At 41.8% G+C, this 15,533-nt stretch overlaps 2 protein-coding genes across 2 annotated transcripts; both read left to right on the top strand.

Moving 5' to 3' along the window:
- The first annotated feature begins 1,720 nt into the window (after positions 1–1,720).
- Positions 1,721–7,414, top strand: pdhb (pyruvate dehydrogenase E1 subunit beta). The gene is made up of 10 exons (XM_072665695.1): positions 1,721–1,788; positions 1,878–1,937; positions 3,446–3,553; positions 3,650–3,712; positions 4,667–4,702; positions 4,832–5,117; positions 5,328–5,438; positions 5,537–5,628; positions 5,759–5,900; positions 6,951–7,414. The coding sequence occupies exons 1-10, from the start codon at positions 1,753–1,755 to the stop codon at positions 7,094–7,096; spliced, it is 1,080 nt and encodes a 359-aa protein (XP_072521796.1). The 5' UTR covers positions 1,721–1,752; the 3' UTR covers positions 7,097–7,414.
- Positions 7,415–8,969: 1,555 nt separating this feature from the next.
- On the top strand, positions 8,970–14,640 carry kctd6a (potassium channel tetramerization domain containing 6a). The gene is made up of 3 exons (XM_072666078.1): positions 8,970–9,103; positions 11,110–11,218; positions 12,352–14,640. The coding sequence occupies exons 2-3, from the start codon at positions 11,192–11,194 to the stop codon at positions 13,036–13,038; spliced, it is 714 nt and encodes a 237-aa protein (XP_072522179.1). The 5' UTR covers positions 8,970–9,103; positions 11,110–11,191; the 3' UTR covers positions 13,039–14,640.
- The last annotated feature ends 893 nt before the right edge of the window (positions 14,641–15,533 follow it).

The raw sequence follows: 15,533 nt of genomic DNA, 5'->3' as shown, positions 1-15,533 counted from the left end.
TTATTTTGTCCATTGTTTTGTGTTAATATAATAATAATGTAATAGTATGAATGGCTGTAACCCCCCCCCAGTGCTGCTGAAATAGCTCTGCCAACCCTTCCAACCCCTCAAGGCCTGAAGGCGTCCAGTCCATGGTTTCACTGACGCTCATGGAGGCCCCGCCCACTTTACCACTTACAGGAAAGATCTGCTGCTAGCGTCTTTATGCCAGATACCACTGGATGCCTCCATGAGCATCAATATGACCTTGGGTGCCCATGACCCAGTTGCACTGCATACTGGGAACACCCCCCAATAAAAACATACTGCCTGAATTTTGGAGATGTTCTGATCCAGTCGTCTAGAACATCACAGGTTGGTTCTTATCATTATTAAGTCTCAGAGTCAGAATGGTGTAATAAAGTTCTGTGGATGGAAACGCCTTGTTGGCGGTGGTGAGAGGTCAACGGAGAACGTCCAGACTGGCTGGAGCTGGCAGACAAAGGTCACAGTAAGTCAGATGACCACTCTGTACAATCAGGGTAAGCAGAACGGCATCTCTGAGCGAACAACACGCCCAACCTTGATGCAGATTGTCTACAACAGCTGAAGATCACGTTGAGTTCCACTTATTTCAGCCAGGAACAGAAAACTCAGGCTGCAGTGGCTCAACACAGCCCCCCTAAACTAGACTAGACTAGACTAGACTAGACTGGAGAAGCATGGCTTGGTCTGAACAATTTGGCAGCAACCGCATGAATCCATGAACCCATCCAGCCTGTATCAGCGGTCTAGGCTGCTGGAGGTGGTATAGTGGCGTTGGGAATGTTTTCCAGCCAATTGATAATCTCTTGAATGCCTCAACCTATTGTTGCTGACTGTGCGCATCCCATTTCACCCATCTTCCAATATGATGGTGCACAAACTGCTCGGTGTCTTGGCTGGCTCCAGTAGAATCTGGAGAGCTCACTTCAGAGATCTTGGCAGGTTCCTCAGCAGTGTTTATAGATAAGACGCTGGCCAAGATCTCTGAAGACTTCTGTATATATATACATATATATTACATTACATTTACGGCATTTAGCAGACGCTCTTATCCAGAGTGACTTACAAGGTTACTGGTATTACAGAGGTGGGTCAGTGTAGTGTTAGGAGTCTTGCCCAAAGACTCTTATTGGTGTAGCACAGCAGCACAGTCACCCAGACTGGGAATTGAACCCTGGTCTCCCAAATAACTTGCAGGTAGTGGTGTTATCTGTTGCACCACACCAACCCACCATATATATATATATAAAAGCATATTTTAGTGGTATAAATGGGGGATTAGCAGCATGGAGTGTTCCTGAAATGATGTCAACTTGGATCTCAAAGAAACTGTACAGTCCATCCATCCTGCTTTGAGAGCAAGAGGAGGCCCAACCCAGTGAGAGGGAACCCAGTGAGAAAGTTATTTCCAATAAACAGGATTCCCAGAATTTTCCCATTAATATTTGCAAACATTTATTTATCTCTCTATTAATTATTCAGTTTATTTGATAAAGTTTTGTCTATTTAAGGGTTTAATTTCTTCTCTACAGAAAATGGCAGCAGCCACACGTCCCAGCCGCTGTGCCCTTGGATTTCTAACGCACCGCCTCCACTTCGTGACGTAGAGACGCCAGCCCGCCTCCGATTGGCTCGCCTTGAACATCCCTCCTCCTCATTGGACACAGGCGTCGCATGACATCACGGTAGCCACGCCTCCAAATAGAGGACAGCGGGGACAGAGCCAATATGGCGTCGCTGAGGTACTTTCTCCGCTCCGGGAAGGTAAATATTCACCGAACCGGCGGCTGTTCTGCCGAGCTGAGGCCGGTGTCCGGGCTCTGACTGTACGCTCTGTGTCTTCTGTTCCGCAGAATGCTGTTTCGGTTGTCCTCCGGAGGGAGATTCACCGGTCCTCCCCGGCAGCTCTGCAGGTAGGTTGGTGTGATGCTCCAGCCTTCGTTAGGTTGACATGCAGGACATGAGGGAGGACAGGAGACCTGGGGACAGCGCTGCTGCTCACCACACACGAGTACGAGCTCAGTAACGTCGTTTCTGCAGTGAAGCCCCCGACCAAGGTCGTTACTTTCCCACCAGGCCGGCTGTGTTAGCCCTGTTAGCCCTGTTAGCCCTGTTAGCCCTGTTAGCCCTGTTAGCTGTGCGGCTAGCCGAGCGAGCAGTGCCGGGTAGCTGTCAGTGCTCTGAGACGGTCACTGTCCAAGAAGCTACACATGACATATTTGCAGTTTATCTAGCTGATATTTAGAGTCTTAAAATATCCAGTTTCCATCAATTAAATCCTCAGTTTAATATTTTAAAATTGTACCTCCCTTCAGCTAAAGTGTACTGAGTCGAGTTGTTCAATCGAGGCAGTGATTCATTAGCTTACAGGACAACATTGTTCAATTAAGGGACAGATTCAGTTATTTGTTAAGTTCAGGGAATAAATTATTGTTATATTGAGGGAATAATTTATGAAATTTGGGAAACGGTTTGTTAAATTGAGGACAACAGATTTTATGTTTATTCATTTTAGGGAATCAATTGTTAAATGACTCGTGATTCATTGCAGTGAGTGAACGATTCATTAAATTGAATTTAAGGGAAACGCTGTTAAATTAAGGGGACAGATTAAATGATTTATGATATTGAGGGAGGGAGTTCATTAAATTGAGGCAACAGATTTTTAATTTGAGGGAATCAGTTAAATTTATAATTAAACTGAGGGATGATTTATTAATTTGAGCAACGGCTTTCTAAAATAAGAATCAGTTATTAAATGATTCATTAAATTGAAGCAACTTTATTAAATCAAGGCAACCAAATTTTAATTTAAGGGGATCGGTTGTTAAATACTTAATTAAACTGAGGGAACAATTTATTTTATGGGAAGAAGAATTAAATTGTGGGAATACTTTGTTAAATTGAGGCAAAAGCTTTTTAAAGGGGCTGAAAACTATTTATTAAACTGAGCGAATGGATTATGGAATTGAGGGAATAAGTTGTTGAATTGAGGGAGTGATTCGTTAACTTAAAGGAAAACATTGTTAGATTAAGGATCAATTATCAAACATAAGGATCAATTATCAGACAAGAATAAAAAGAGGATCAATTGTTAAGGGATTAATTAAGGGAACAATTCTGAAAGTTAGGGGATGATTTATTAAATTGTCAAAATGAAGGGGCTGAAACGATTCATTACATCGAGTGAACGATTTATGTAATTGAGGAACCAATTGTTAAATTAAAAAAAATAATTTATTAAATGGAGGGAACTGTTTTTGTGTCTAAATGTAATTTGTCCACCTTCATACTTTGAGGGCTCTGTACATTCCTTCCAAATATAGAAGAAAGTGATATATTTCTACATATTTTCTATATCGTACCTCAAAATTGTGACTCTTCAATATTTTGAGAGTGCAGTGATTTTCATTTGTTGCAGGTCACAGTCAGAGATGCTCTCAACCAGGCCATGGACGAGGAGCTGGAGAGGGACGAGCGCGTGTTCCTGCTCGGGGAAGAAGTTGCACAGTATGATGGTGCTTATAAGGTCAGCGAGCGCCGGGCTGTCGGCTTCAGTCGGGTGCCAATATTTTTGCTTTTTTTGTTGTTGTGTTGAAATGACTGTGTTGACTTTTGGATGTAGGTGAGCAGAGGGCTCTGGAAGAAGTATGGAGATAAACGCATCATCGACACACCCATTACTGAGGTGAGCCAGACATGAGTCATTCCTGATGTCCTGATCGCGTTTTGCTAGTCCCGTCATGTTTTGATCAGGGTACTTGCACTAAAATTATATCACTAAGTCATAGGAGACTGCTTTTAGGTCTAGTGGAATGCAAAAGTTTGGACACCCCGGTCAAAATATGTTTCTGAGAAGATTAGTATGAACTTCATTTACTTCACTTTCATTTAGCAAATCAAAAGGAGATGTAATGTGCCCGGGCTGCAACATGAGTTGTGGCATGTGCGACAGTAATGGCACATTAAATATATATATTTGGCTTTTTTCCAATATGGTAAAATCAGTATAAAAAAAAAACAAATATATATATATATATATATATATAAAATTACCAGAAAGCCGATGGGTGCCTTTTTTTTTGCATAAGGTAGTATGGGGAAAATGCTTACTTAAAAAAAAAAAAAAAAAGAATCCCTCAATGCCTAAAATATCACAATAAAAATATTAATAAAAAAAAAAACACTTCATGCCCTCTTTGTAACAAAAGTACTGTGCTATCTTCGTTATGCTCAAAAAGCCTGTAATCATCATATTAATAATAGTGTTATATTGAACAGCTCTTGTATACGTATTTAGAGCTCGCCGCGCTGCCCTCTAGGAACACAAGCTAAAAATAGCAGCCCCTAGAATTTAAAAGCGATTTCAGGAAACAGCTCGGCCATTTGAGAGTGCATAGTGTATAGCATAAGCCCCCCCCCCCTCGCCCTTTACTCTGATAGGACGCATCCAGATCGTCCCTGATTGTGGAGTGACACAATGAAAGGGTTTGCTGGTGAATAATACGTTTGATAAGGCCAACTTATCAATACTAGAATCGTTAATTGGCCAATCAGAGAAGCCTGTAATTGACCACTGTAACGTTTTTATACAGCCGTGATTTTTAAACTGGTCTATTTGCTTTGGTTTGGCTCCTCACAGATGGGTTTTGCAGGCATTGCTGTAGGAGCTGCTATGGTGAGTTGCTCCACACTGTTCTGGGTGTTTTGAAACCATCAAGCCGTTTTTAGACCAATCAATCCTTTTCAACACACAGGAGCATTTACTCAATCCTATTTATTCAGTGATTGTTGCCTTCATTTTCAGGCTGGCCTTAGGCCCATCTGTGAGTTCATGACCTTCAATTTCTCCATGCAAGCCATCGACCAAGTCATCAACTCTGCAGCAAAGACGTACTACATGTCTGCGGGTCTGCAGCCTGTCCCAATCGTGTTTCGCGGGCCAAACGGAGCTTCAGCAGGCGTGGCGGCCCAGCACTCCCAGTGCTTCGCAGCCTGGTATGGACACTGCCCCGGGCTCAAGGTTGTAAGCCCCTGGAATGCGGAGGATGCCAGGGGTCTGCTGAAATCAGCCATTCGAGATGACAATCCAGGCATGTCTGATTTTAATAGCATTTCTTACACCAATTAGCCATAACATTAAAACGTGAATGCACTTGTAACCCCTAACCAACACCTGAGCAACCTCCCGAGACCCCATAGATAGTCACTTAGCAACACCATAGCAACCACCTGGGATGCCATTGCAACACCATAGGAACTGTGTGATGTATTACAATTTCATCCTCTGTGATCTCAAACAGTGGTGGTGCTGGAAAATGAGCTCATGTATGGAGTGGCCTTCGAGTTGTCTGAGGAAGTCCAGTCCAAAGACTTCACCATACCCATCGGAAAGGCGAAGGTGGAAAGACAAGGTGGGTCAGGACGACCAGCAGTATGACGTGAGATGCTACAGTCTGAATTGTGTTCTAGCCAAGACAGAAATGACGCCCGTGTCTGTGTTCCCACACAGGAAACCGCATCACGCTTGTGTCGCATTCCCGAATGGTTGGTCACTGTCTGGATGCAGCTGCTGTTTTGGCCAAAGAGGGTATTGAATGTGAGGTGAGCTGGGGAGAGCCATACTTGGTGTCACTTTGTACTTTTTTAGCTTCGTGATGTGAGATGTTGTCTTTTTAGCTTTACTTCTTGGTTCTGTTTCATTCGTAACAACTGACCTCCATCTCTTCTGCAGGTTATCAACCTGCGTACCATCAGACCGCTCGACGTGGAGACGATTGAAGCTAGTGTAATGAAAACCAACCACCTGATAACGGTTGAGGGAGGCTGGCCCCAGTTCGGTGTCGGAGCTGAGATTTGTGCCAGAATTATGGAGGGTAAGCAGTCCTTCTGGGTTTCATTGTGTTGGAAGTCATATTTAGGGCCTCAGGGCCCTATTTTAGTGATCTTTAGGCGGGCCCTCAACCGCGCCCCACGCAGCTTGTGTCTTTGCTATCGTAAAAAGATCGCCTTATGCAGATGTAAAACTTGCAAAAAAGGCATGTACTGAGTCTCTTAATTAATCATGGGTTTGTTTTGGGCGTAACGTGCAGTAATGAACCAATCAGCACGTCGCTTGCCATTCCCTTTAAGAGCCAGATGAGGTCTGACTTTGGCGGATTGCTATTTCAGCAGGGGTAAACGAGCGTTGGGCTGCACGCGCCCGTGTTGACAAATCACTGCCAAGTTAGCAAAGAACGTCTGACTGTTGACGTCTGCCTAGGCTGTTTTCAGTCAGTGGAGCTCCTGTGTTTCCGACGCCAAGATTAATAACTACAGAATTACATAACTACAGAACAAATAAAATGACACAAATTAAAAAAAGAAAAAGAGCCCTCTGGAGGATTATCTGTGCACTGCAAGCACCAGAAAAATTTATACAGATTTCTAAGGTTTATATCGTTAAAAAATGTAAATTTTAGGGAACTACATAGTTATAAATTGTATTATATTAATATATATTTTACGTAGATTGACGATAGAAATTGACCTGAACACACCTCATCCATTCATTCATCCATTCATCCATTAGCTAGTTGTTATCGAAGTGTGCTAGACTAACTTGTGTGGTATTGCATATCTTCCGTCTGGGGCAGCGTTCGTCATATGCGTCTCCGAACGTGGTTCAAGTGAGTTCAAACACTGCTCTGGACCCCGTGAACTGGGTCTTAGGTTTAAATGAGACGGGCTCCTCCAGAATCCTCTCGAACCAGGTTCTAACCATCTCACTCAGCTCACTCTGACTAATTGTAGGCATTTGAAGTGTAAAATGATTGTTTAAATGAAGATCAGATGTCCAGACGTTTAAATATCTTAAAGACAGAGGTTTTCATGGTGTCCTAAGGTTGTTTCATGTGGGTGTGTGTGTGTCTGCTTTCTGACTGTAGGTCCAGCATTTAACTACCTAGACGCACCTGCCATCCGAGTTACCGGAGTGGATATCCCCATGCCGTATGCCAAGATTCTGGAAGACAACAGCCTACCCCAAATCAAGGATATCATCTTTTCTGTCAAAAAGACATTAAATGTGTAAAACTCTATTTTTCCGCTCTCTCTCCCTGTGAGGAAATGCAGCCCTACCAACACGTCGTCATGTCCCTCGTCTAACAGGCCGCACCCAGAGTGAAAGGAGAAAATAAGCGTAGTTCAGAGTCTGAAAAAACAAATGTACAGTGCTCTTTCTGTTACAAGCTGGATCCATCAGTGATTCCACCACACTTTGTACCTGGAGAATGAATTCTTCTCTATCGAGACAGTTTATTTATCCAGGAATATTTATAATGGATGGGTGGAGGACATGCATACTGTATTATGTTCTTCTAAATGCTAATATACACCTGAAAACCTTTTATCACGGTGTGAACGTGGTCTTATTTACGTGCTCTTCCGGGAAGATTAAATAAATAAAATAAATCTCTTCTTTATCAAACAGAGAAACATGGGCATTAACATGAGCCCGCCTCAGAAAAGCATAATTTGGAGATGTGGGAACAGTTCTGTAAAACATATATTGAGCATAATTGATCAATTTCCCCATATGCAGTCAATCAGGCTAGACATGTTTAATAAATAAAATTACAATCATTTAAAAAATAAAATGACAACTTAAAACATAAAATTACATAAATTAAAAAATAAATGCCCTCTGGTGGATCATCTGTGCACTGCAAGCACCAGAAAAATGTATACAGATTTTTAAGGTTTAAATCATTTCAAAAATGTTTTAGGGACCTACATAAGAGTTATGACGGGTTAAATATATATTTTATATTATATTTTATATTATAGTATATATAATTTAATTTAAAAAAATACCATCTCTATCAAATATAATACAAAATAAAAGTCATTTATGTCATTTTCTTTTTGTCAGAAGGTCAGATTAACACCCCAGTTTTAAATATTTGGATTTTTCTGGCAATCATTTATGGATCAGACTGTAAAGGGTCTGATCTAGAGTCTAACTAAAATGAAAGAAGCTAATTCAGTGCAGAAAATAAAAATCTGCTTTGTGTTACGGGGTGGTAGGGTTACTTTTCAAAGAATCAAATGACGTAACTTTCTTTTTGTGATGTCGTTTAAAGCAACAGCTCATTAATTATAGTCATTGTGACGGGGTGGAAATAAGAACAGAAATAAGAAAATAAGCAAAAAAATAATTTTAAACAAGAATCATTTTTTTATAACAAAAAATAAACAAGGTTGATTGTAAAAATGTAAAAATACAATTATTTTAGATTTTAAATGCAAATGTTACATTAAATACGGCCATGTGAAAATGGCAATATACTAATAAAATTAAACTTAATGGTATTTTCATGCTCATATATCATGCGAACACTTCAGTTAATAGCTTTAAGCTTGGGCAACACTGAGGCGAAGCTGTGCTTTGCTCCTTTAACTCCTCCTATGTAGAATGAATAATTTCTTCAATATTATTATTAAATAATTATCATTAATAAACCATACATATTGACCATAATTACAAAATGGAATAAAGAAAATAACAAATTAAAACAAATAAAATTAAATAATAAAAAAATAAATGATGCCCTCTGGTGGATCATCTGTGCACTGCAAGCGCCAGAAAAATGTATACAGATTTTTAAGATTGAAATAATTAAAAAATACATTTAAGGCAACTACATAAGAGTTATAAAGGTTTAAATGCCTATTTCATATTAATATATAATTTAATTTAAATAAAACAACAATAAATACCAGCTCTATCAAATATAATACAAAATAAAAGTCATTTATGTCTTTTTTTTTTTTGGTCAAAAGATCAGATTAACACCCTGGTTTTAAATATTTGGATCTTTCTGGCAATTATTTTACGGATCAGACTGTAAAGGGTTAAAAGGTACACGCCACAACCAAGCCCACCACTCCGCAGCCCCCCTCGTAAGCTGATTGGACGTCGGCGTTTCGTCGGCGCAGCTCAGGCGGAGCATCTGCTCGACCCGGACAGCCGATCAATCTGCTGTGAATGAAAAGCGGGGTCCTGACCGCAGCCTCCACCCAGCGAGCCCCCAAACAGGTCAGCATTTCAGTCGTTTTAGCCTCTGTGCGAATGATCTACACACTGAATCCCCGCACACACACACACACACAGACACACACACACACACACACACACACACACAGACGCAGGCAGATGTGCAGTGGTCTGTCCAGACTGCACCGCGGAGGTCACTCAGATCAGCAGCCTGTGTCTCTGCAAAGGACAGAAATGTCCCTCTGTTGTCTTTGTGAAGGACACTGCTTTAGAAACGACCTGCACCCACCGTGGGAGGAGATCTTTGGCATGGGTGGGCCCATCCATCATTCTGTGGGGTGGGTTCACAGATGGTAGTGGGCTATCTAGGTTCCAGTGCATCATTAAAGGGGAAGTACACCTACTTTTCAAAATCTCTGTATAATTCAGTGGCTGGGGTGGGAACAGTCGTTCGGAGTAAATTCGCTGTGGAAGGGTTCGTTGCAGAGATATCTACAGACTCAGATTTCTTGACAATGGTGCGGAATGGAACCAGGCGTCGCAACGACGACCACAACCCAAATGTAGCAATGTGGCGTATTTTACTTACTGTCCAAATCCACCAGGGAACTTACACACGTATTTACAAACTGGTTAAACTGGTCAACCAGCTTAGCTCTTGACTAGCATATATATTTTGGTTTGAGTTTATTGTTTTGGGTGCTCTAAATGCATGACCATCCATGATGACCAACAGCTAAGCTGGTCAACCAGTTTAACCCTTTGCTGGGATGCTTTTGCCTGGATGAACAGTGTACTAACAACAACCCTACTACTAAATGCACCACAAAGCGCCACAGGGGGTCATTCCTACCTTTGGCCAACTCCTCCCTCAGGGTGTGACACTATGGTTCATCTGTGTAATACTCAAGTTATACTGTTCATATGTGCAATAATAATAATAATAATAATAATAATAGTACTGTAATTCCATTTAATATGTGCAATAAACTCCATAGTTATTATCACAGTTATTACCACTATGCCACTTTACTAAATTCATATAAATCGAGCATTTTATTTATTTTATAGAGGGTTTATTCTTACACTAAGGGTTGCAGCTGTAACAACTGTAATTTCCCTCCTGGGATCAATAAAATATTTCTGATTCTGATTCTAACAGTAATACTAGCGCCCCCTTGTGGACAGTGTTGCTAAACGTAAGTGAGTGAGTGAGTGAGTGGGTGGGTAAAAGCTGTGATAACCAAGCTTTTAGAGGCAATAAGCTCTTCAGACGTCTGGGTCCATTCACCACCACTGTCTTTATAGGGTTGAATTATTTGCCGTATAAAATATTTGATTGCATTCAGCCACAAAACAGCATCAGTGAGGTCAGGTGCTGATGTTGGATGATTGGTTCTGCTACTCCAACTCATCCCGAACAAATTGGATAGAGCTCCATCATCACTCCAGAGAACATCTTACACCTACCACCAACTGAAGGCCTGACAGGTCACATTAACCACCAGTATCATTAGGAACGGACAGTGGAACCATGTTCTACGATTGTTGTTGTCAGTAGAAACGCCACTCTAGGCCTTCTGGAAGTTCTAGATACATCACTGTCTGTGAATGTGTGCAGTAGTGATAGCAGGTTTCAGTCACTTGTTAGAAATGGAAAGCAGTGGCAGCAGCTCTGTGCCTGGACTCTGTACTAGCCTCAGATGGCTGTGTTTTATCTAGAACAGCCTAAAAAGGTTCCACTGCATTGCTGTTAGCTTAGCGCTAATGTACTACTGCAATAACTATACAAAGGGAGGCTAGCAGCATGTAGCATTATCATACATGTGGGTTTTTCTTTATTTTTTGACCCAGTTTTGACATTAAGGGCCTATTAGGGACTATTAATATACAGATTTTGCCATTATTGCCTTCATTTTCCAGCACTGTAATCACTGCAGCATTCTGTTCTCACTCTAGAAATCGATTATTTCGGAGCTCCAGATTATCTTGAGCAACACAGTCACAGCCATATGTATGTTTTCTGTCTTTTTGTCTTGTTTTTGCAGATGATTATCACATCTAAAGACTAAAGGTCTACACAGGACTTCACCTTTTACTGTCTTGGAAAGGAGAAAAGAAGCTCTGCCAATGGAGAATGGAGACTGGGGATACATGGTAAGGGAATCTGAGGTCAGCCACTGCCTCTTTTCCAGCTTTCCGCCATTGCGGCATCGCCAGGTAGCCAACAAAAGTGTCGGCCAACATCGCTTAGGAGTAAGCCTCAAAAAGCCTCAAAAAGTGTAAAGAAGGAATACCTCACAACACACAGTGCAGCGCCCCCTGCTGCATAGCTGCAGATCAGTAAGAGTGCCTATGCTAACCCCTGTCCACCTTCAAAAGTGCCTACAATGGGCACACAAGCTGATAGAACAGCCGGACCTTGGAGCAATGGAAGACGATTCTAATGTTATATAGAGTTAATTACAGGTAGACACTCTCACTGACCACTGACTTTGTTTATTTGGGTTTATTCTAATGTTATATAGTTATTTACAGGTAGACACTCTCACTGACCACTGATTTTATGTTCATTTGGGTTTATTCTAATGTTATATAGAATTAATTACAGGTAGACACTCTCACTGACCACTGACTTTATGTTCATTTGGGTTTATTCTGATGTTATATAGAATTAATTACAGGTAGACACTCTCACTGACCACTGACTTTATGTTCATTTGGGTTTATTCTGATGTTATATAGAGTTAATTACAGGTAGACACTCTCACTGACCACTGACTTTATGTTTATTGGGGTTTATTCTAATGTTATATAGAGTTAATTACAGGTAGACACTCTCACTGACCACTGGCTTTAAGTTTATTTGGGTTTATTCTAATGTTATATAGAGTTAATTACAGGTAGACACTCTCACTGACCACTGACTTTATGTTTATTGGGGTTTATTCTAATGTTATATAGAGTTATTTACAGGTAGACACTCTCACTGACCACTGGCTTTAAGTTTATTTGGGTTTATTCTAATGTTATATAGAGTTAATTACAGGTAGACACTCTCACTGATCACTGAATTTGTTTATTTGGGTTTATTCTAATGTTATATAGAGTTAATTACAGGTAGACGCTCTCACTGACCACTGAATTTGTTTATTTGGGTTTATTCTACTGTTATATAGAGTTCATTACAGGTAGACATTCACTGACCACTGACTTAATGTTTATTTGGGTTTATTCTGATGTTATATTTATATATCTAATGTTATACGTCTGTAATGTTTTATTTGTAGATGACAGATCCGGTCACCCTGAACGTTGGTGGCCATATATACACCACTTCGTTGTCTACTTTGCAGCGGTACCCAGACTCCATGTTGGGCGCCATGTTCCGCGGTGATTTCCCGACGGCCAGAGACGCCCAGGGAAACTTCTTCATCGACCGCGACGGACCGCTGTTCCGTTACGTCCTCAACTTCCTCAGGACGTCGGAACTGACTCTGCCGTACGACTTCAAAGAAACGGAGCTGTTGCGCAAAGAGGCGGATTTCTACCAGATAGAGCCACTGATCCAGAGCCTGAGCGACACAAAGCCGCTCTATCCGCTGGACACCTTCGAACAGGTGGTGGAACTCTCCAGCACCCGAAAGCTCTCCAAATACTCCAATCCTGTGGCTGTCATCATTACCCAGCTCACCATCACCACCAAGGTGCACGCTCTGCTCGAGGGCATCTCCAACAACTTCACACGCTGGAACAAACACATGATGGACACCAGAGATTTCCAGGTGTCTTTTACCTTCGGACCTTGCGACTATCACCAGGAAGTGTCTCTCAGGGTGCACCTCGTGGAGTACATCTCCAAGCAAGGTTTCGCCATTAGGAACACGCGTGTACATCACATGAGCGAGAGAGCCAACGAGAACACGGTGGAGCACCACTGGACGTTTTGCAGGCTGGCGCGCAAAGTTGAGGACTGATTCACTGGTCAAAAATCTTAAATCGAGGGGATATATATACAGGCCCCTCCAAAAGTTTTGGAACGTCAAGGCCAATTGGTACATTTACAGTAGACATGTTAAACAACGTAGAACCTGGCACTTTTGGTGGCAGGCCACCTAAATTAAGCATTCATTTGTGTTGCTTTCCCACAACTTCTTCAGTTGTTGCTTGTTTTTATGGAGGTTCTTCTGTCAGCCTCCTGTTTAGGAGGTAAAATTCATGTTAAGGTTGGGTTATGGTTTGGCGTTTGACCTGGTCAGTCTACAAACATCCACTTTTTCCCCATTGTTTGTGGGAATTGGGTCATTGTCCTGCTAGATTTTGCTAATTTGATGAAGAATTCCTTTGATAATTGTGAGGAATAATGCTGGAGAGGCAGCCCTTCACCTCACGGCTCCCTCCCCAGCCACCACCAGCCCTTTTCTCACGCTGTCGGGAGATTCCATCCGACCTTCTTCCTCCATAAAAGCCTCCTTTTGAACAGTGGATTGTGGATCTGTCTGACAGGGCATACCTGGGCAACGAGACACACCTGTCGGTCCCACATTCCAAGATGTGTGCTCACTTGAGAAATGGGTGGGTTCAAATACAAGCTGCCATGCTCTGAATTGTTTAACACCCTTAAATGCTTCACTTGGATCGCTGGTTCGAATCCCGGGTAAAGCCAGAGCCTGAGAGGGCACAATTGGCCTTGCTGTCTCCGGGTGGGTTGATGTCTCTCTCTCTCTCCCCACATCACTTCAGTGGGCGTCTGCTAGCCGATGCCGTAGAGCTGGGTACCCGGTGCTTTCCTCTGAGCGTGTTGGTTGCCCGGTGACGTTGCTTTGGCAGCAGTTTCGAAATAAGGCGGTGGCTGGTTGGGCATGTGTTGGAGGAGGCATGTGCCAGTCCTCACCCTCCCAGTGTCGGGGGCACTACATGTGATGGGGGAGAGTGCTATTGAGTGGGTTGGGTAATTGGGTAAGCTAAAAATAGGGTGGAAAATTGGGTAAAAAATGTTTAAAAAATGTAAAAATATTAATATATTGCACTAAATGTGCACGTAAATACATCTCCTCAGTGTAGAGCAAGAGCAGAAACAATGGTCTTGTTGTTCCGATACGTCTGGAGGGGTCTGTACATCTAACATTTCTAATTATACTGTATTAAGAATATTATAGGATAATTCAACTTATTTACTTTTAAGGACATTTAATCAATTGAAAGGATCTTATTGCATTGGCAGATCGGGTTTCTAGTGTCTGTTATTGAAACAACAAAATTTGAAACAAATTTTGCATTATTTTTAATTTTATTCAAATTGACTCTAAAATCTAAATGTATCTGCCAATGGAATAAGACCATTTATTGGAAATCATGAAGCAATAAGTGGAATAACCTTATAATATTATTTCAACAAACCCAAAATAGACATATTAGATAAATATTGTTGTGTAAAATGGAAAACAACTATATTTATGATGTTTGCACTCGCTTAGATGGTAATTTTTGTTGAGTTGGACCCCGTTCATACTTTGATCACTTCATATGACTGGTATCTGAATAGTATCCTGATAAGAAAGGAGGGGGTCATGTGATACTGGGAGGGGATTAGGTTGTATTGGGAGGGGCTAAGTTGTACTGGAAGGGGTTGTGGTTGTACTGGGAGGGGTTTTGGTTGTACTAGAATGGATTTAGGTTGTACTAGGAGGGATTTTGGTTGTACTGGGAGGGATTTTGGTCGTACTAGGAAGGGTTTTGGTTGTACTAGGAGGGGTTTAGGTTGTACTAGGAGGGGTTTTGGTCGTACTAGGAAGGGTTTTGGTTGTACTAGGAGGGGTTTAGGTTGTACTAGGAGGGGTTTTGGTTGTACTAGAATGGATTTAGGTTGTACTGGAAGGGGTTTTGGTTGTACTGGGAGGGGTTTTGGTTGTACTAGGAGGGATTTTGGTTGTACTATGAAATGTTTTGGTTGTACTGGAGGGGTTTTGGTTGTACTGGGAGGGCTTTAGTTTGTACTAGGAGGGGTTTAGGTTGTACTAGGAGGGATTTAGGTTGTACTGGGAGGGGTTTAGATTGTACTAGGAGGGGTTTTGGCTGTACTAGAATGGATTTTGGTTGTACTGGAAGGGGTTTTGGTTGTACTAGGAGGGGTTTTGGTTGTACTAGGAGGGATTTTGGTTGTACTATGAAATGTTTTGGTTGTACTGGGAGGTGTTTTGGTTGCACTGGGAGGGCTTTAGTTTGTACTAGGAGGGGTTTAGGTTGTACTAGGAGGGGTTTAGGTTGTACTGGGAGGGGTTTAGATTGTACTAGGAGGGATTTAGGTTGTACTAGGAGGGGTTTTGGTTGTACTGGGAGGGCTTTAGGTTGTACTAGGAGGGGTTTTGGTTGTACTGGGAGGGGTTTTGGTTGTACTAGGAGGGGTTTTGGTTGTACTAGGAAATGTTTTGGTTGTACTGGGAGGGGTTTTAGTTGTACCGGAAGGGGTTTG

The sequence above is a fragment of the Salminus brasiliensis genome, chromosome 21 (assembly GCF_030463535.1).
Source record: "Salminus brasiliensis chromosome 21, fSalBra1.hap2, whole genome shotgun sequence".
Lineage (NCBI taxonomy): Eukaryota > Metazoa > Chordata > Actinopteri > Characiformes > Bryconidae > Salminus > Salminus brasiliensis.
This window is presented reverse-complemented; position numbering and strand designations above follow the sequence as displayed.